Genomic DNA, 21,552 nt, shown 5'->3' with positions numbered 1-21,552 from the left:
TCTCCCGCTTTCCTAGCGTGCCTTCGTGGTGTAATAGTTCTGCACGCTGGGCCGATATTTCAGAGGTCCGTGGTTCGATTCACGGCGAAGGCGGTTGCTAATTTTTCATCTCTACGGCTTCCCAAAAAAATTCTAATGTCTCTACAGTGGCGCCCGAACTAAAAAGGTGTTGGATGAGGTATATCCACACCCAGGATTTAGTGATTGGATCCCCTTAAAAAAAAGTCGGCCTTTAAAAAGAGAAGTAATATAAGGTATTTCTCCCGCTTTCCTACCGTGTCTTCGGCCCACCAGCGGCCGAGCGGTAAAGTCGCTGAACCCTGGTAGTGCGATCCGAGGTTCGAATCCCGCGAACGGGCTGGCTGCATGGGTGTTTTCGTGGTTTTCCCCACGTGTAACGTGTATACGAGCCACTTTCCCTTAGAAAGTCTTCCACGAAGACATCCCTCCCCTTAGGCAGATAGCCCTAGTGTGCTTTGCCATAATTAAATACACCACCACCACACCTAGCGTGTTTTCGTGGTGTAGTGGTTCTGCACACTGGGCCGGTATTCCAGAGGTCCGTCCTTCGATTCCCGGCGAAGGCAGTTGCTAATTTTTCATGTTTCCTGCTTCCAAAAAAATACCTAATGTCTCTATACCCAAATTTAAAAAAAAAAAAAAAAATCGTTTCGTAATTAAATATATATATATCTAATTTTACCTATATTTGTAGTAGTTTGTAATCTGTAAGTAATTATACATGTAATTTATACATTTTTTATAAAAAAAATATGTTATTTAGAATTTTGCAAATATTCTAGAAAATGCTAATCCATTGAAAAAAATCTTTTCCATAACTAAATAAATTTTTAAAAACGTCAGAAAAAATAGCAGTTAAAATTAATAAAAAAATAACAAGAATAAATCATCAATCATATCAATATTTTTAATGTACAGCATTTAGAAACAACTTAGTAAAATACATATGGAAAATTAAATAATGTGCAAGTTTCAGATGTGCAATGTCAAAAAATTAAAACTGGTAAATTTGAGAACAAATATCCTTAAAATGTTTGACAACGAAAGTCCTCCGGACAATGCAGAATGAATGTCCTCAGGATGTGAAATTGGTGAACTCCTCAGGACATCTGAGAATCAACATCTTCAGGACATCCTGTCATATCCCGGGACATAGCGACTTAAATAAGACATCCTCAGGATGTTAAATTACGACCTCCTCAGGACATCTGAGAATCAACCTCCTTAGGACATCCTAAGTATGTCCCGGGATATTGCGACTTAAATAGGACATCCTGAGGATGTTTTGTGCTATGGGGGTTTTATCAATGATATTTTACTGTAGCACAGTTTTGCTAAATTCCTATAAATCAGTTCTAATTATTCTAAGCTGATATACTAAGACTTGGAATGATGCTCAAGGCCGGCGCTAGACGTTTTGCCGCACGGTGCCTGCTTTACAACTTCAAAATTCTGCCGCCCAGCTCTTTCCAAAGTTCTAAAAATTTTGCGTTCTCTCAATTCTGCCGCCCGGTGCGGCCGCACCGATTGCATATGCTCTGGCACCGGCCCTGATGATACTAGGAATGACTAGGAAACGATAATTCAGATAATACTTATTATCTGAATTTTCATTTCCTCATAAACATGATGCTTATTAAAAATTACAGATGTTTTAATTAATAACAACCTTAAAAACTGGTTGTTAGTAGCTTTAATTTTGACTCCATACACTTCAACAATTAAAAAAGCCAAAAGATAGGAAGTTTCCTTGTCAGCTCTTTTTGAGTCCTTTTCTAATACTGCTAAAATTCTGCATGATATTTGTTTTAGAACTGCTAACAAACTGCTAACAAAATTTTAAATACAAAAGTTATACTGCAATTTTAAGTCTGAAAAGTAATTAATTCAGACTTGAAACCTCTTGAAACATAGAACTTGAGCTCAAAACAACAAGAATAGAATTTTGCATTCATTTTTTTAATTATACGATTGTTGCTTCATTGATAACAATGTTATAAATAGTTCATTTAGAATTACACTACAATTGCTGCATTAGAATCCATATTTCTTACTAATTATTTAAACATGAAAAATGAGAACTATAATTATTATATGTACTTTTTAATCTCCAAAGTCATAATAAAGTTTTCTCATAAATAGGAAATTGACTGTTTTCAACAGCTTTCACCTCTTCGTCAAGATGCATTTCTTTTACGGTCCTAATCAAAAATTACAGAACAGCAGAACATAATCTTCTATCTCACGAAATTTGCTAAAACAAATTCTTTCGCATTAATTTTGAATTTTATTTAACTCTAATTTATTCAATATTTCGAGTTCTGGATAATCAAATTAGCGGTATCATTCTAAAGCTGCAAAATGTAATTAAGAAGCTCAGCTTCGTTTTTAATGATTCATTTTACCACGCCACTGGGAAAAAAAAAAAATATCTGAGTTTTCAGATTTTCAATTACGTCCAAAGGGCGTTTTTTTAACACTTTGTGTGTTACCTTTATTTATTAAATATCATGTTCTTTGCACTTAAACCATAAAATTCAATTCAATAGCAATGCCGCAGCATATCTTTAGAATTTCCCATACACACTTCCGCGCGCTGGAGACAAAAAGGTTTTTCCCAGCCGTAGAGTGTTGCCATTGCTCCCTTTTAAATCGCTGAGTTTGTTACTCAAAAATTCGTTAAAGTTTTGCAAAATATAAAATCGATAATAAATCAAATTCCAAATTTCAAATTTGGTCTTCCACATGCCCATATTCGTAGGAGGATTACGTCATTCAAAATTCGATGGCTCTATGTACCGTTGTTTTATCACAATGCGAGAAATATACATACATTTATGCAGATTTTTCATTATTTAAAGGAAAATTTGAAAGCTTTCACATTTCATATTGCGCCCAAAAGGATTTTTTTTAACGTTTTGTGTGGTACCTTTATTTATTAAATATAATGTTCTTCGCACTTTACCATAAAATTCAATTCCACAACAATATCACAAAATATTTAAAAAGCGCAAAATTTAAGAATTTCCAATACACAGTTTCGGGCGCTGGAGATACATTTCTTTTTTCGTACAGTGTTCCCGTTGCACGCTTTTAAATCGATGAGTTTGTTAATTAAAAAATTCGTTAATGTGTTGCAAAATTGGGAATAGCTAATAAAACAAATTCCAAATTCGGAATTTCAAGTGCTCATGTTTGGTTGGAGTACTGCGTTATTCAAAATTGGATGGCTCTAGGTACTGTTGTTTGAAAATGCGGAAACATTCATGCTTTCATGCAGAATCTTCATTATTTAGTTTCTTTAAATATAATGCATGGCAATAATATTTTGTAGCAACAGTTTGAAAAGTGAATCAACGCAAAATGTCGTTTTGAGACTAATAGCCCTTTGGGTCTAACGCCCCTTTGGGCTTAAAAAAAAAATAAATAAATGTTAGATTAGCAAGTTAAAAGTCAGAAATAGCAACATTTAACCGATAAGAAAGTCAGAACTTTTTACTACCTCGCTCGAAAAATGCAATTTTGAATAAAATGATAATTTTGCTTCTTTATTAAATTATTCTTATAACAGGGCTTGCATGAATGGATTATATTCTACTATAAGAAATTTTTTCATACCAATAAATTGCCACAGTTAGAGACAGAAAGTACAGTAAACCCTTTCTAAGGTGACCACAGGTTCATAAGATTTTGGGCTTTTGCGAATTAGAGAAATAACTCTCAGCACCGATGTCCAAGTTCTCAGAAATACTGATCATCATAGGAAGATAATCACCAGAAGAAAGTTCACTGTTCACATTCGGAAGTGCATTATTCTATAAATGAAAGTACATTAAGCCGATTCGATTGCGTGTATGGCCGTATCTATTTATATATAGGAAAAATTTTAATATAAAATAAATGTAGCGTAAAATATATGTTACCGTTAAAGCGTATAATTAAGTTATTTCCTCGAATAAGTAAGTATTTGGCGGGGGGGGGGAAATAGCCAAGCCGGTTTAGCTAATTATTTTAAAATAACTATATTAATTAGTATAGAATATAATATTCTATAAACTAACCAATGATAAATGCCGCTCAGACGGTGTAGTGGTTAGGGGAGCCAACTTCGATACCTAGCGTCTTGGGTTCGAATCCAGGGGAATGCATAGTTCTAATGGTCCGTCCCTTCATAGAAGTCAAAGGTGGCCCACCTATTAGGTGACTGCATAATAAAGTGACAACTGCTTTTGGTCAAGTCGAAGTCGGCTGAGGGACCATCATTCATATTAAAAAAAAAAAAAAAAAAAAAAAAAAAACTTTATAACAAACAAAAAATCTCAAAGGTTTCAGGTTTTAAACTACGTCCAAAGAGGGCGTTTTTTTTTAACGTTTTGTGTGCTACCTTTATTTATTAAATACTAGCTGTACCAGCCCGGCGTTGCCCGTGCATTTAGAAAATGCAGATAAGTGAATAGCGCAGGAATAGTAGTGTAGGACATGTAGACTGTCTCTCTCTCTTCTCCCCCCCCACAAGCTACAAAAAAGAAATGAATTGTAATTAATCGATTTAATGTATCGTCAAAACAGCAAACTAACGCTAGAATAAAGAAATCAATTGTTACAATCGAACGTTATTTGAAAACAAATAATAATATCAGTGAGTCAAAAAAACCGTGATTAATTAATTATAAATAATAAGCTACAAAAAAGAAATGAATTGTAATTAATCGCTTTAATGTATCGTCAAAACAGCAAACTAACGCTAGAATAAAGAAATCAATTGTTACAATCGAACGTTATTTGAAAACAAATAATAATATCAGTGAGTCAAAAAAACCGTGATTAATTAATTATAAATAATTTTTTTTAAATTTTTCTAATTCAAAAATCGAAAATCGGGCTTCGAGGTCTGGTGGCCAGCCCCTTTGTGCTTCCGTATAAAAAATTCCAGGTCCCTGCGTGCGATAGATTTGGCTGGAGAGCTCGGTCAGACAGACAGACAGACAGACAGACACATTACACTTGCTTTTATTATTATAGATCATATTCTTTGCACTTAAACCATAAAATTCATTTAAATAGCAATGTCGCAAAAGAATTTTAAAAAAGCATATCTTTAGAAGAATTTCCGATACACAGTTCCGCGCGCTGGAGATAATTTTTTTTTCGTATAGTGTTGCCATTCCTCGCTTTTAAATCGTTGAGTTTGTTAATCAAAAATTCGTTAAAGTTTTACAAAATATGAAATAGATAATAAAACAAATTTCAAATTTGGGCTTCCAGATGCCCATATTCGCAGGAGGATTACGTCATTCAAAATTCGATGGCTGTATGTACAGTTGTTTTATCACAATGCGAGAAATATGCATATATTTATGCACATTTTTCATTATTTAATTTCTTCGAATATAATGCAGGACTCTAACACGAAAAGAATGGTCCTCCAGGATCAAAGTCTCTTACACCTAATGATAAACCGTTAAAGTGGGGAAAAAAAATGACACTATAAAATATCTGTTGTTTTATAAATTAACTGATGATAAACCGTTAGTGTTTAGAAAATTATATTTCATATTACGGATAGATTAAATAATAACGGAATGCATAATATAATATTATTGCTAGATTCTTTAAACCGTAATAAAAAATAACAAACTATACTACGCCAATAGTTCTGTTTAGCAGCTTTCGTGTGCCGTCTTTACTGACAATTCGTCATTTATCAACACTTTAATGTGAACAAGCTGTTAGCTTTCAGTTAGGGATGGATGAAATTCAGTTTAAAGACCGGCAATCATTATTTAACAGAGGAGAAACATTTGCTCCCCGTGAATTCTTTCCTTCTGGGTGAGGTGGGTCGGTTTCTTTAAAGAAACCGGTGAAGCAAACCACGGGGGGAGAACATACGATTTTCCCGCAGGCAAGTTGGAAAAACCTGCTATCGAAATGACCTTGCTCAGCTGCAGCCAGCTCAACGTCTTACCTTTGAAACCTCCCTCAAGAGAGCCCGCTATAACCCTGCCCGTTTGGCAGGTTTCCCCATCTCCAATCGGCGACATTATTTGGCGAGATTTTAGAGTTCCTTTTTTTCCGTTCCTTATTTTCCGAGTGACATTTTTTCCGTTCCTTATTTTCCAGGGACATTCTTTCCGTTTCCCTTTTTTCCGGGTGACATTTTTTCCGCACACCCTGGCGAAGGGTCACTTATTTTCCGACTTTGCGTTCCTTTTTTTCCGGGTGACATTTTTTCCTACAACCACAGAATATTTGTACAAATGATATTAGTGCTGGAAACATTAAACATAAGTAAAAGCCAGTTGACCTATCACAAGTAATATCAGTACTAGACATAGAGGAAATAGCCTAGTGACAGTTTATTAATTTAATACGGTTTGACAGGAGATACAGTATTTACAGGTGGTACTGATTTTTCAGGATAGATTCTATATCCTAATAGCTGGTACTGTGACCTTTAACTTAGGATCACAGATTACATTCAATAAAACAGCCATTAAAAGATACATCAATCCAAAAGTCTGCCTTAGTAGTACCGTTTCCATACCTTTGCATCATTACACTATACCATTACACTTTGCCAGTGCAATAAATTGAACTGAGACATTTATATTACTATACATTTCTCTGATACATTTGGTAAATTACACTATTCCAAGGCAAATTACACTATACTTAAATATTGAACTACACTGAAACATTTAACTGCTTTACACTTATCTCATGCACTTGATAAACAAGACTATACGAAAATAATGAATTCCACCAAACACTATACTATTACAATTAATTACACATAAATGAATTGCTCTGTGCCAACACGTGAGATAGTATACTATTGCATTATGCACATACTTTGAATTAATCTGATATTCAGGTATTCTGAATTTCACCTGAATTAATAACGCTATACATAAGCGTAGATTAGTATACTATTACACAATACTAAGCTGGTACCTATACAATACTTTGCACTAATATGATGCAATTAGCCTCTTACACTATACAAAATCAAAGGATTACACCATGCATTATGCCAATATAATGAATTACAAATGAGGGAATTTTAAAATACCATTACATGAATTAGAATGCCATGACACTATACCAATAGTATATTTTAAGCTGATACATCCGCACTACGTTAGAACTTACCTTAAGCATTTATTAAGATTACACTGTACCAAAGCAATGAGTTACACCATACACTATACCAATACAATGAAATACACCTGGATGACCTAAGCTATACCTGTGTGATGCATTTCACGTTAATTAATTACACTATACTGATTCACTAATTAGTATACTGTTACATTATGACTACGCACTGTTACTTTATGAATTACATTAAGAACATACAATGAATTAAACTGTATAATTATACCGCTTTGCACTTGTCTACCTGCGCGATGCGTTTTGCGCAAATTAATAACACTATACTGATACATTAATTAGTACACTGTTACATTATGAATATACACTTATGGGTATTTCTCTCGCCTTCATAGCATGCCTTCGCGGTGTGGTGGTCGACACGCTGGGCGCATATTCCAGAGGCCCGTGGTCTGATACCCGTCGAAGGCGTTGCTCATTTTCCACTTCTTCCCATTTCAAAAACAACCTAATGTCTCTATACACTATTACATTATGTAACAGTGTGTGTATGTCTCTACACACTGTTACATAACAGTGTAAATATTTAGGTTAAAGAATTAAACTGAAATATTTAGACTGCTTTGCACTTGTCTGATGCGTTTGGTAAATTGCGCTATATCAAAACACTGAATTCCACCATACACTAATACAATGATCTCTATATTAATAAATTACACTAAACTGATGCATGAACTGGTAAAGCATTACACTATACTTATACCAGGAATTAAACTGATAAATTTAAAGTGCTTTACACTTGTCTGATATAATTGGTAAATTGCACTGAACCAGAACTATGGTTACACCATGCACTATACTAATACAGAGAATTGCGCATGAAAATGAATTACACTATAGAACAATGGACACATGCACAATACAGACAGAGACATGCACAATACAGAGAAATACACATGAATGAATTACACTAAACCAACATATGAATTAGTGTACTGTTATACTTACTACCAGTGTTATAATTAGTGTACTGTTATTAATTAGTGTGCTATACTATACAATGAATTAAACTGATACATTTGCCGATTTACTGAAACTGGTACAATGATTACAATGAGCATTGATACAATAATAATTTTAACTGAAATTGATACAATGAATTATACTGATACTGGTATAATAGCATAATGAATACAATGAGCACAGAGACAATAATAATTTTAAACTGATATTGATGCAATAAATTATATTGATACATTGAATTGAACTAAAACATTTTCACTACTTTACACTTATCTGATGTATTTAGTGAATTACACTGTACCAGTGCAGTATATTACACCGTTCACTATACTAATACAATGGATTACACCTGAGTTGATTACACTACACCCATGCATGAATTAGTATACCATTGCACTAGACTTATACAATGAGTTAAACTGACACTTTTATACTCTTTTACGCTAATCTGGTGCGTTTGTAAAGACCCTATGCCAAGACAGCAAGTTACACCACACACTATATTAGTACCATAAATTATGCATGAATGAATTACATTATACCAAAGCATAGATTAATAACAATTACGCTAAACTAAAACAATGAAATGAACTGACACATTCATACTATTTACACTTATCTGATACATTTAGTAAGTTACACTATTCCTACAATGAATTACACCATACACTATACTAATGCCGCGATTTTCTTATGAATGAATTATATTATACCGATACATGGATTAGCATACCATTGCGCTGTACCAATACATTGAATTAATTTGATACATATACGCCACTTTACACTGTACTGTTAGATTAAATACATTATCTGTACCATTTACGGTTGACACATATTTGCAGAACACTACATTTAAACTTTGGAACGACTGTTACACTCGTACATTTCTACCTAGATTACTAATGCTATTCAGTTTGTTAGCAGAAAATGCGTTCATTAGCATCCATATTTACAAAAGGAAAAATCGTCGCCACAATACAATACTTTTAAGTGTTAATGTCCCTTACTTGTACAGTTCCTTGTGGCACTAGACATTTAGAAACTGAGCAGCTTCGTGTGACACTTCACCTTTATCAAGTCACTTAATCTTGTAATTGCGGCTAATGGACTGCAAGTGAGTGCACTATTGAAGGAAATTAACAGGTCCCTCCACCTTCTGAGTAGAATTTGTAGTACTAAAGTAGAGCCTGATCTTTCTGAATTTCGTGCTTTCGATAGACTTTCTAGAGAGAAGTTCTGCTCATTTTGTTTTGTGTTTATCCTGAGGCTTCTTCAAATAGGCAATACATTTCGACAATGAAAGAGATAGTGATCCAGGTCACTATCTCTTTCATTCTTCTTTCAAACCTCTCCGCATTGACAAGCGTCTGTACTTCTCAAGCCAAATCTAAACAGATAAGCATGGAACGAACCATGTCGCGAGAAGAATCGTGTTTGGAAGTTAGAAGTGCTTCTTTGCAACAGGGAGACTTTTGGGAAGAAGGAATGAATCTTCTCCTTGTTTTTCCAGAGGACCAGCGTTAGTACCATTCTGCATTGAGATGTGTTAGCGTTTGTTTCTTCAGAAAGGATTTAGGAAGTTTCTCTGGGATTTCGATGCCATTTGCATCATTGGCCGCTCGTTTTGCTAACATGCCCGCTGTTTCATTTCCCTGAATGCCCACATGGGCCGGAACCCACGCGAGAATTAGTCGTTCCTCTAGAGTCAAGTTAAGAAGTTTTTTCTGTATTTCCTTGACTAAGATACTCTTATTTGTCAGATTGTTGATTGCCTGGAGACTGGATGAGGAATCACTTCGAATTTTTATCTTGCTTAGTCTATTATGTTTTGTATACGAGATTGCGGCTTTAAGCGCTGTTAGTTCAGCTTGAAAAACAGTGTTTCTTGCGTCCAATCTTTGATTCCATGAGAACAGAATTCTGTCACCCTGTAGTACACAATAAACACAGCCAGTTCCAACCTCAGTCTTGGAACTATCTGTATAGAGTGCTATTTCTCCTGGATTGGGAGCTTTGTACGTTAGATCAATAGAGAAGGCTAAGTTTAGTGATGCAGGATGTCCAAGAAGAGGAGGTTTCATCTCTTCATAATCTCCAGCAATGTAAGTTTTGGTCCATAGACTGTCTTTTTTGTCAAGCGCAGGACTCTGGATATTGCAGCCTTTCTCTGAGCTTGCAGGTCCAACAGAGGAACTCCTGCTAAGATTTGCAAAGCTGCTGTCGAGGTTGTCTTGTAGCCTTTGCAAACCAGGAGTTGCTGCCTTTGCATGTTACTTTGTTATGCATGTCCACCCTCCAAGAGGATTTATGCCTGTAAATCAAATAGAAAAAGATTACAAACGACGCAAAATTGTGTTCTCCTCAAATTACAAATTCTCCTGGGTACTCACGCAGTAGTTGCCTCTACGAAGAACTTAACGAAGCATTACTTAGAATGCACTACTACAACCTTACCAAGCAATTTCATGAAAGCCAGGCAAAAGAAACAACAATGCAGCCATCAAAATCTGAAATTATGATTCTAATGACCTGTGCAATTTAAACACACCTATGGCCATCCTGAATATTTAAAATATGTAATCCGGTTTTATTTGATCTTCTGTATTCAATCTACAGCTATTGTCTATTGTATTATTGTTACATATTTTGTATTAAGTTTGATACTTCTAGTAAAATTGTAATTAAATTGTTTCATTTGCCCGTGCAATGCTTCGCGCAACGTGTTTTAAGACAAAGCTACACCGAAAAATTAAAAATACAGGAGCATGCGCATTTAGTGAATAGATATATCGTAATTGTACTCTATTGCTTTCCAGGAACCTCAAGAATATACCAGAATGTTCTCGTACATGATTTAAAAAGCTTATAAAAGCTGGAGGAAAATATCTCAGCTCAGTTGTTTACTTAGTTCTTGTTGTTGATTCTAGCGAATTCGCAGTGAGATCGGATTCATTAGCTTTCTCTGTTTTGAATTGAGTTCTATTTAACGTTTTATTGGTTTAAAACATAACTATTGTAGGATATTGTGATATTATACGAATATTTCTGAAGAAATTTCAGCATTTTGTTTTATTTCCTGGAATAAGAATAAATTTTATTAACTCTTATCGACTTGTGCATTCAGTCCATTACGAACCCGTACACACGCAAATACATTTTGTGTCAGAAGTGGGATTCAAATGTCAATCAGTAGCGTAAATAAGGGTATGCAAAGAATGCCGTCGCATAGGGGTCCGATGGCTTAGGGGCCCTTGAATGTCTGCTGAATTACATTTATATGTTTAAACTTAAAAGACAATGGATCTTTTATAAATACTATATATATATATATATACAAGAATATAAATAATATAATTTATGTATCATAGAATTCGCCTTCTTTTAAATTTCCAGGGGCCTTCTGCGTCATAGACACAGTTAGGGTTGCTCTTGGAACCAGATAAAGAAACTGAATTCAGTGTTATATACACCAAAATCTTTAACTGAATACAAAGCAGAAAAGCTACATACTTTTATTTTGATTCCCTTTTAGAGGAAACCTTTCGCCGCCTAACCGGTATAGCGGTTAGCGTCGCTGACTGCGTTGCCGATGAGACCGGGTTAGAATCCCGGAGATGGGAAAGCATGGAGTAAAGTAAATGTAGAATATCGGTGCTGCATGGCTGCACTACAAATATGCGGCGATCCGGTCCTCTCATGTGATTTGGTGGAAGGGGAGTGGGGTGGGAGACACTCGGACCCGGACTCTCGGCTCTAAAGTGTTGGAAATGTGGTACTGAAGACCACATACAACGGCATTGCAAAACGCCCAGGGCAAGGTAAATAAAACAGATGATTTGACAAGACTAACCAGTGCCTTGAGACCGAATAAGAGTGAAAGAACACAATCCTAAAGTGCTGGAACTGCGGTGTCTAAGGCCACATACGAAGAAACTGCAGAACACTTTAGAGCGCGGAAAATAAAACAGACGAGTTAAACAGACAATTAAATGCCATGAGACGAAAAAGGAGCGACCTGAAACAAACGTGCTGGAACTGCGGAGCTGAAGGCCACGCACGAGGGAACTACAGAAAACACCAAGGGCATGGAAATTAAGACCATTTCCCTGCAACGACGGACGAAACAAATTAATGACCATATCGAGGAACGGAGGTTGCCAGGTAATGAAAAACCCCGTTTTAAAGCGCTCAAGTTTTCTGCAGTGTGTGCCAACAGTAATGGGCTATCCATCAATGGGCACATTGATGGAGTTCCGTGCAAATATGTTCATTGACACAGGAACTAATGTTACCATCATTCGGAAAGATTTAGCTCAACAATTTAAAGGTAAACTCATTTGGACGCCGTCGGGTGTTGCCTTCCAGACTGCGTCTGGTGGTAAAATCGACATAGATGGAAAGTTAAACGTGAACATCACGTTTGGAAGTGCTGCCTACCATCACACGGCATATGTGGCAGAGATTACAGATCCTCGCATACTCGGATTGATATTTTAAAGGAAATACCATTTTTCTTGTACTTGAAAAAAAAAAAAAAAAAAAAAACTGCTTTTTGAATGATGATTCTGATGATGGACATGACCATCCATCATAAGAAGGGGTACTCACCTGGAAACGCCAACGCCTTTTCTGAAATATCCTGCTCAAAAAGCTGCCTACTACTATGAATTTTCTCCATGTGTCAACTTGCTGCTATTGCATCTTAATTCTTTACGAGCAGCACTAAAACATTTTGTACTTGCCAATGTGTTAACCCCTTTTATTTGCACCTAGCTCAAACGGCACAACTAAACAGTTATGCTTTAATAGTTACCATAACTTTTATTACTCAGTTAATGTGAAGTATTAGTTAGTTAGGAAACTTTTACAATTCGATTAGGAGTTGCGCTTCTACCCAGGCGTTACACCGTTCAACAGGAGTGACATATTCCCTCTACATATAATATAAATACCCCCCCCCCAAATCTATAATACCAAAAAAAAAATCTATATATAAAAGTATAAAATACAAAATAATAATAATAATAATAATAATAAGAATAAGAATATAAAAATCAAAACATACAAAAAAATAGAAACTTATGATACTCTTGATTTTCCTATACTTAAAATTTCTCGAACTATTGTAGCTTTCTCTAGTTATCATCAAATTAACTATCTAGGCAGTTTCAAGACCTATTTTCCTAGATTTTTCCAGATATCTTTGTGATAGATCCTCAAGACTGAATTCTCTGCTGAAAACCTTCATGATAATTTTGCTACCTTGTTTCGCAAAATCTTTAAAATTTGCTTAAAAGCCTGAATTTGCAGGAAGAAAACTTCAGCTTGCTCTGCAGTTTCTTGCCAATGATTTGCAAGTTTCGGAGTGCCTATGGTTCAAAACCATGTACCCCCACATCAGAATTACTAAAAGTGAACAGAAATAGGAAAAATTTTGCATAAGTAATTGACTTGATGCTCAATAGAGGGAGCCACAGGCTCGAGAAAGTTTAGGAAAAGGAATAAGAAATTAAAAACTTAAACATCATAATTTTTTTTTATAAGTTTTTAGGTTTTTATAATTTTTTTGTACTTTTATATTTATACTTTTTTGGTTTTTAAAATTTTTTAACACAATACGAACACTAAAGCAAAAAGCGGATAGGAAAGAGTTTACGATTAATAGGCTCATTGGCGGAAGAACCCTTGACAGCGCCAGCACTGTGAAGGGCCTTTCTGACCTTTAAAATGCTCCATGGCAACTTCGGTTCCTAGTAGTTCAGTGATGTTATATATTTCGTTTGCTTTTAGGCTATTGTAAATCTGAAGGTAGAATAAGGGCATTGGCATCTTGGTTTTCCATCTCTTGAGTTGTGAAATTTTATGAATCTTAAATCCGAGCACTTCCACCGCAGTCTGCACAACACTGAGTGCAGTGTCTTGACTTCTTCGAACAGCTGGACTTTTCAAACTACGATGACTGGAATTAACTTTCTCAGGGTAAACTAGATGGCGCCACATCTCGACAGATTTCATCTCTGCATTTAACGACTATTATTTTTTACCCTCGTTTTTTCATCATCATGAGACGTTTAAACTTCTACTTTCGAATTTCTTCTACTTTAAGCGCCTTCAGCATGTTCTTTAATTGAATCGGCGTACGGTTAGTTTGTAGAAATAGCTAGGCACGCGTAATATCAACGGAACAGGGCCAATTTTTTCTGATGTGGAGGTACATGATTTAGAACCATAGTCACTCCGCAATATTCAATCATTGGCACTGACCACTCCAGAAACATCTCCCAAACCAACTTTTAGATATATACTCGGGCAAGATATCGTGTGTGCATGTAGCAAATTAAATATATAACGGAGTATTCTTGGAAATCAAGGTATGCTTTATGTATGTATCAATATTCTTATTACTATAATTACGTGTATTTGCGCGCGATAAACGGATATGCAGCATTCAAGAACTATTTAGGTAAAATTTCTGCTGAGCAGCTACTTTACATCCATGTAGAGCATGAACATTCTGTTGACATGTGCAGAAGTTAGATGATATCAAGGCTCGCGATTATAGTAATCGTATAGCACATCAATCTCATATTCTAACAAATCATTTGAAAAAAAGGAATCTTTTTTAAAAAAACACACACACATATCCATACTAAAGAGACAGGTCATCAGGTATGGAATCATTCAGAAGAAAGGGAGTTTTAAATAGGAATATGGTGAAACATACAGAAGAGAAACCACATGTGTGTGAAATATGTAAGAAGCCATTTACTCAAAAGCGTAGTTTAAACAAGCATATGCTTGTTCATACAGAAGAGAAATCTCATGTTTGCAAAGTATGTAAGAAGTCATTTCATTGGAAGAGTAATTTAAACCAGCATATGCTTATTCACACAGGAAAGAAACCTTATGTTTGTGAGATATGTAACAAGTCATTTAGACGAAAAAATACTTTAAACAGGCATAAGATTATTCATACAAGACAGAAATTTATACATAGTAATAAACATATATGCGAAATATGTAAGAAGTTATTTACGCGCAAGAGTACTTTAAACCAGCATATGCTTATTCACACAGGAGAAAGACCTCATATGTGCAAACTATGTAAGACATCATTTACTTCTAAGGGGAGTTTAAATAAACATATGCTCATTCACACAGGAGAGAGACCTCATGTTTGTAAAGTATGCAAGAGGCCATTTAGTCAAATGAGCAGTTTAAAATTACATATGCTTATTCACACAGGAGAAAAACCTCACATGTGTGAAGTGTGTGGAAAGTCTTTTAGACAAAAGGTATTTTTAAATATGCATATGCTTATTCACACAGGAGAGAAACCTCATACATGTGAAGTATGTAAGGTATCTTATAGTCAAAAGAGTACTTTAAACGAGCATATGCTTATTCATACAGGAGAGAAACCTCATGTGTGTGAAGTATGTAAGAAATCCTTTAGTCATAAGCGTAATTTAAACATGCATATGCTCATTCACAGAGAGGAACTTCATAAGTGTGAAGTATATAAGATGTCATATAGGCTTAAGAATAGTTTAAATATGCATAGGCTTATTCACATAGAAGAGAAACCTCATATATGTGAACTATGTAAGAAAACCTTTAGTCATAAACGCAATTTAAACATGCATATGATCATTCACACAGGAGAGAAACCTCATATGTGTGAAATATGTAAGAAATCATTTTTTCGAAAAGGTTATTTAAATAGGCATATGCTCATCCACACAGGAGAAAAACCTCATATGTGTAAACTATGTAAGAAGTCATTTAGTCAAAAGGTTAATTTAAAAACGCATATGCTTATTCACACAGGAGAGAAACCTCATATGTGTGAAGTATGTAAGAAGTCATTTAGTCAAAAGCGTAGTTTAGACCTCCATATGCACATTCATACAGCAGGGAAACCTTGTGTGCAAGATATATAAAAAAACATTTATACTAAATGACGACTTAAGTATGCATGTTATGTTTCTATTTATTTTCAATAGTCTAGGATTGGACTTCAGCCCATGGACCCATGTCTCTCTGTGACCACTTAACAGATGCACTTCGGAGAGAAGTCTCATGAATTATATTTGTAATAAGTCATTTGGACAGAAGAATAATTTGAAGACGTGTGGTTATCTACATGAAAGAAAACATCCTGTCTTTTCTGAAAGTATATTTTTTAATGCAATAAGAACTTGATCATGCAGCAAAGGAACTTAAGGTGAAGTCAAGGCTGGTATATTCATTTTGAAATGCAGAATAGAGGAGTGGCAGAATTCTTAGAACTTAGGGAGGTATTCATTGGCAGAATTTAGGATTTGCAGAGATTAGGGCATGTTACATACAGTTTACCACTGGTCGTGTATGTGGTATGGGAATTGTTATTTGATTAAAATAAATGGTGAACTATTTATTTGTTTCACTAGAAAAAAAAATCATTTATGTGAGAAAAATCTCTTCAGAATCAGGTTTGATAAATTTTGCTTTACCTGCATTCTTTCCCAAATTTCAATCCTTTATAGTGGACAGCATTTTGTAAACAGTACAGAGATGTGAAATATATTGTTTTATGACATCCTGTTCAGGACTGCAGGTTAAAATTCCATGCATACTCTTTTTTTCTGATGTGGCAAGTACAACGTGCAACTTGAATTATCTTGAACAGCTTATTTGCATTGAGCAAATAAGAGCAAATAAGGTTTTCATTTTCAGAAGCTGCATATAAGTAGTTTTCAAGGCATTTTTCAGAAATAATCAGCATTCTCTGTATAAGTATTCAATAATTACATCTGTCACTTACCAAACTATGCTATGGGAATAATGCATGTTACCACTTTGAAATACTTCTAATATTGAAATTCTGAACAGCATTTATTCCATATATCTGGTAACATGCATGTGTTTTGTGCTAAACTTGACTCTGAGTTTAATACCAATCACAACTCTTGCCATTAGTAATAAAAATGTCTTCCTTGTGCCTGTCATGAAATAACATATTAGTTATTGTCATTCATGGTGAACAATTAACGAAGATCATGGCTATCCAACTTCAGTATGAAAAACATCAGTCTGTAACTTTCACCAAATACATGTTTACCATATATCATATTGGGAAAGAGAAATGAGGTCTTAAATATTTTCATTGAAACCTGGGACATACTAAGTAAAGACATTTGAGAAATATTTCCATTCAGGTAAGAAATCCATTTATACCAGATATTGATATTTAATCAAAAAAATATTTTTATTTCTTTCCCATCCAGTTGTGAAATGCATTTAAATTTTTAACTTGCAAGTATGCATGCTTATTCTATAAGCATGAAGATTTCACCAAAAAAATGTCTGAATTCCAGTATGCAATTCATGCTCAGTTTTCAAACATAGCATGAATTACCATTATCAGAATCTGAAGCCTAAATTTTCAAAAGTATTCCTATACTAATGTAAGTATGTAGTTGACTAGAAACTAGCCAGGTTTGGCACCCTCACCATCTAATTCAATAAACACCCTGTTCTGGAATTAGAAATCACAGTTTCTTTTTTAATTTTACAGTCTTTTTTTAATGAACCTTAATTTTTAAAAAAATATTATCTTAAATGCTTTTTTATAAATTCTTTACATTCTTAAGAGCAAAATAGAGAAAATTATTGAATTTATCAAGATATTTAAGGAAAAATCCTAAAATTTTCATTATATGAATGTTTTATTTTTTCTTTACTTGAAAAGTTTATTAAGCTTAAAAGCAAATGCTAACTAGTATATAGGTGTGTGTGTGTGTGTGTGTGTGTGTGTGTGTGTAAAACACATTATGGGATGAGTTTGCAAATGCCCTGATAATTCAATAGCTTCAGGTATATTTTTTTAATTATTACACTGAGCATAGATATTTTGATGTTTAGTTAGTAACTTTTAAAATACATGCGCATAAGTTTATTATTAATCAAACATAATGTATTTTTAATGATATTATGAATTAAATCTAAAAATCATATGGCTAGTTCTGCATGCTGTGCTGAATCTTAGTCAGTAATTTTTAAAATTCATGCATGTATGCTTATTATCAGTCAAACATAGTGCATTTTTAATTTTTATGAATTAAATCGAAGAAAAAACATTTTTGGCATCAATGCTGTTCTTGGGTTTACCATAGCAGAGAACCCTTTGGCTACAGTAAACTCATCAATATCAAATCAGCAGTGGTTTTAAATATGATTTTAAACATAAAGTTAGCAAAAAATACATATGAAACATGTATAAGTCAAATATAGTTTATTAAGAATTATATATAACCAAAGCTAACTTTTGTTATATATCATTTTTAACATTCAGAATGACATACATGAGATATGACATTAAGTATATTTAGGTTAAATTTATATTTGTACGAAAAAAATATCACAAGCATATATGTAAATAAGAATTAGCTAATTAGGTAAAATCCTAGTATACGGTGCAGCCTTGGCGCGATTTTGAAAATTATGGCCAACACCAAAAATGATCCAAAGAACATCAATATACTATACACTATATACTTATGTGTGTACATAGTATATACTATGTATAACTATATATATTTTTTGAATGACCGGTTTACTACTCATCGTATATGTCCCATTTTTGCTGCTTATCATAAAGTCGCCAAAAGTAGCCAAATTCCGTGTGCACCGGCTACTAGGATTAAACCGCTAATTAAACATGATATTAAGTATAAAGTTAACAAAAAAAGAATTATATTAAACATACATAAGTCACATTTAGCTGATTAAATATGATTAAACTTCTTAGTGTACATAAATTGAAGGTGAGAGGAAATGTGTATGAAGCATACACTTACTTTTCTGTTATGTACCTGGCACACACTTTTGATTGTAAACAATTTCTGGTTATAAGAATAGTAAATCGCCAGTAAAATATCAGAATACTTTACATAAACAAAGTTGCGAAGGCGGAGCTATGTGACGTTCATAAATGGGTGGGACTAAGATTGTGACGTCACAACGTATTCTCTACAGATGTAGAAATAAGTATACTAAATTTTTTGTATTTCAAACTACTATAATACGGTAAGTGAATTGTAACAATTATTAAAACTGTAAACAACGTCGCAGTCTCTCATACAGGGTGAATATTTTTAAGTTTTAGTATTTATACAAATAAAACAGATTTTTTTTCATATTGCGGAACATTTTAACTTATCATCTTTACAAAATTACCTTATTGCTACGTAACGACACCATCTCTTACATACTAGTAAGTAAACAATCTTCATTATTTTCTAAAAATTTTTAAGCTTTACATTAATAAAAAAGAAAAATATTTATGGTTGAATATCAACATCATACACAGCTTTCATTTCCCTGTTTCTTAAGTTCCTAAACCACGTTCTATACTTTCGTATTAGAATTCTACACATTAATACATTTATAAAATCTAATTTCTCACAGTGAAAGAAAATAAGAAAATATTAAAAATAAGCAATTTTAAAGAGAAAAAATATTTTCACTTACCCTTTTCAAGAAAATAAAAAGTCTTTTTGAGGTTTTTTTTTATTTTTATTTATGTTGGGGGAAAACCTCCCTAAACCCCGTCTTTAAGAAAATTTACTCAGTTTTATCTGCCGTTTCCGGCGGATAAATCTTTATGATTGCCGCTAAAAAGGCACGATAATGCTCATCACTTAGTGAGTGGTTGTGCCATTTTCGCCACATATATTCCGCTAAATACGAATCAAATTCGCCATCTACGTGGTTTGTATTTCGACGTAAATGACGTTTGATTCCAGACCAGGTACCTTCTATGGAATTAGTGTACGCACCCGACTCGGGATCACGGAAGTACAGACTGTGGTTGACAGTCAGATGGCTATAACCTAAATTTTTTGGTCCACCATATGCCTTCCAGCAGTCTGAAACCACAGTTGATCCCGGCAACACCCATTCAACTATCACTCTCTCCAAACTCTCCTTTGATCTATTCTCAACCTCTCTAAAAAAACATCTGTTCGTTCCTCTCTCTATACCACCAATTACCCAATAACCGTCCACAGGCTTTCCTCTTCCATACTTCATTTTCCCGAATTTGCTCTCATCCACTTCAACTATTACTCCTTCACCACCAATTGGGCCCACCAGCGGCCGAGCGGTAAAGTCGCTGAACATTGGTAGTTCGGTCCGAGGTTCGAATCCCGCGAACGGGCTGGCTGCATGGGTGTTTTTGTGGTTTTCCCCATGTGTAACGTATATACGAGCCAGTTCCCTTAAAAAGTCCTCCACGAAGGCATCCCTCCCCGTAGGCAGATATCCCTAGTGTGCTTTGCCATAATTAAATACACACACACACCTTCACCACCAATTGGAACACTATCATTTATCACACTTCTCTGCAAAACATAAGCCGATCAACAACAGCATGTTCATGCACTTTCACTTCTTGAATCACAGATTCATCTCCCATTTTCAAAAACCAACACCTCGTAATTCTCAAAATATCACATATACTCAAATGGCTATGACTAAACCATGAACCTTTCCTTATACTCCTACAAACATCATGCGCACTCACTTTTCCTTGCTTTCTACATTGCCATTCAAATCCATCTATACTTCCCTTTCTCTCACAAAAACGCATATTTTCACCACATTTCGAACAAACAAAAAAAGTAGCAATCAAACCAACTTTCATACATCATTCAATGACGGCACGTTTCCCTTGCACTTCCAATAAAGTAATAAATTTACATGTATAATCACTCACCTCTCTCAGCATCACAGATAAATCCATAGCGACTGTTATTTAACGAAATATATGCAGAAAAATGTTAAAAACACACAGATAAAACCACTCGATTGATAACTACCAAATAACATTCAAACGGCAACTGAATTAACTGCCCAAATTACGAAGTAAAATTTCCAAGAGAAATCGTCTGCTTGGAAATTCTTTTTAACTGCAAGTATTTATTTTTGAAAACATAAATTATCGTCTGCTACTTGACAATTTGTCTTCGGACATTTGTGCTCTCTCCGAAGAAATTTATTCGTATCTAGTTATTAAAAAACGCTGTGAAAGCCATGGCTTTTCGATATCTAAAGCTACGATAAGTAATATTGTCAACGATAGGAAATTAAAAAAAGACAACAAATATAATGAAATTAAAAAACAAAATAAAATCTGAAATTTAAGTTTAAAACACAAAATACCATTAGTTTCGCTTAAATGCTACGTGTAATTCACAACAAATGCGAGAGGTTTAAACCTCCTAGAAATTTACATTTTCATTCAAACATGGAAGTTTATTTCTCGCAAAGTGCATGATTCATGCGAAGGATTCATTTGTTAAAATTTATTTGCGTGCATACATATTTTCTTAAAGAGATATCAGTCAC

The 21,552-nt window shown here is 34.4% G+C and overlaps 2 protein-coding genes across 5 annotated transcripts in view; one reads left to right on the top strand and one right to left on the bottom strand.

Annotated features, from left to right (window-relative positions):
• Nucleotides 1-5,013: 5,013 nt before the first annotated feature.
• The window catches only part of LOC146996120 (uncharacterized), a 408,015-nt gene continuing 391,476 nt past the window's right edge, over nucleotides 5,014-21,552 (bottom strand). For 2 of the 4 annotated variants that reach the window (XM_085819971.1, XM_085819970.1), the window contains exon 2: nucleotides 5,014-10,471. In XM_085819971.1, coding sequence (XP_085676097.1) covers nucleotides 10,466-10,471 — 6 coding nt within the window. In that variant the 3' untranslated portion in view covers nucleotides 5,014-10,465. Of the gene's footprint in view, nucleotides 10,472-13,880; nucleotides 14,017-19,001; nucleotides 19,124-21,552 lie in introns of those variants that run through there. The other 2 variants (XM_085819968.1, XM_085819969.1) reach the window with 2 other exon arrangements.
• The window catches only part of LOC146996121 (uncharacterized), a 29,394-nt gene continuing 21,741 nt past the window's right edge, over nucleotides 13,900-21,552 (top strand). Inside the window, exon 1 of the mRNA XM_085819967.1 lies at nucleotides 13,900-17,360. Coding sequence (XP_085676093.1) covers nucleotides 14,832-16,103 — 1,272 coding nt within the window. The 5' untranslated portion in view covers nucleotides 13,900-14,831 and the 3' untranslated portion in view covers nucleotides 16,104-17,360. The remainder of the gene's footprint in view (nucleotides 17,361-21,552) is intronic.

The sequence above is a fragment of the Stegodyphus dumicola genome, chromosome 7 (assembly GCF_044657685.1).
Source record: "Stegodyphus dumicola isolate Sdum_Otavi_A_Nest chromosome 7, ASM4465768v1".
Lineage (NCBI taxonomy): Eukaryota > Metazoa > Arthropoda > Arachnida > Araneae > Eresidae > Stegodyphus > Stegodyphus dumicola.
Note: the sequence above shows the minus strand (reverse complement) of the source record. Positions and strands in the feature narration are given on the sequence as shown.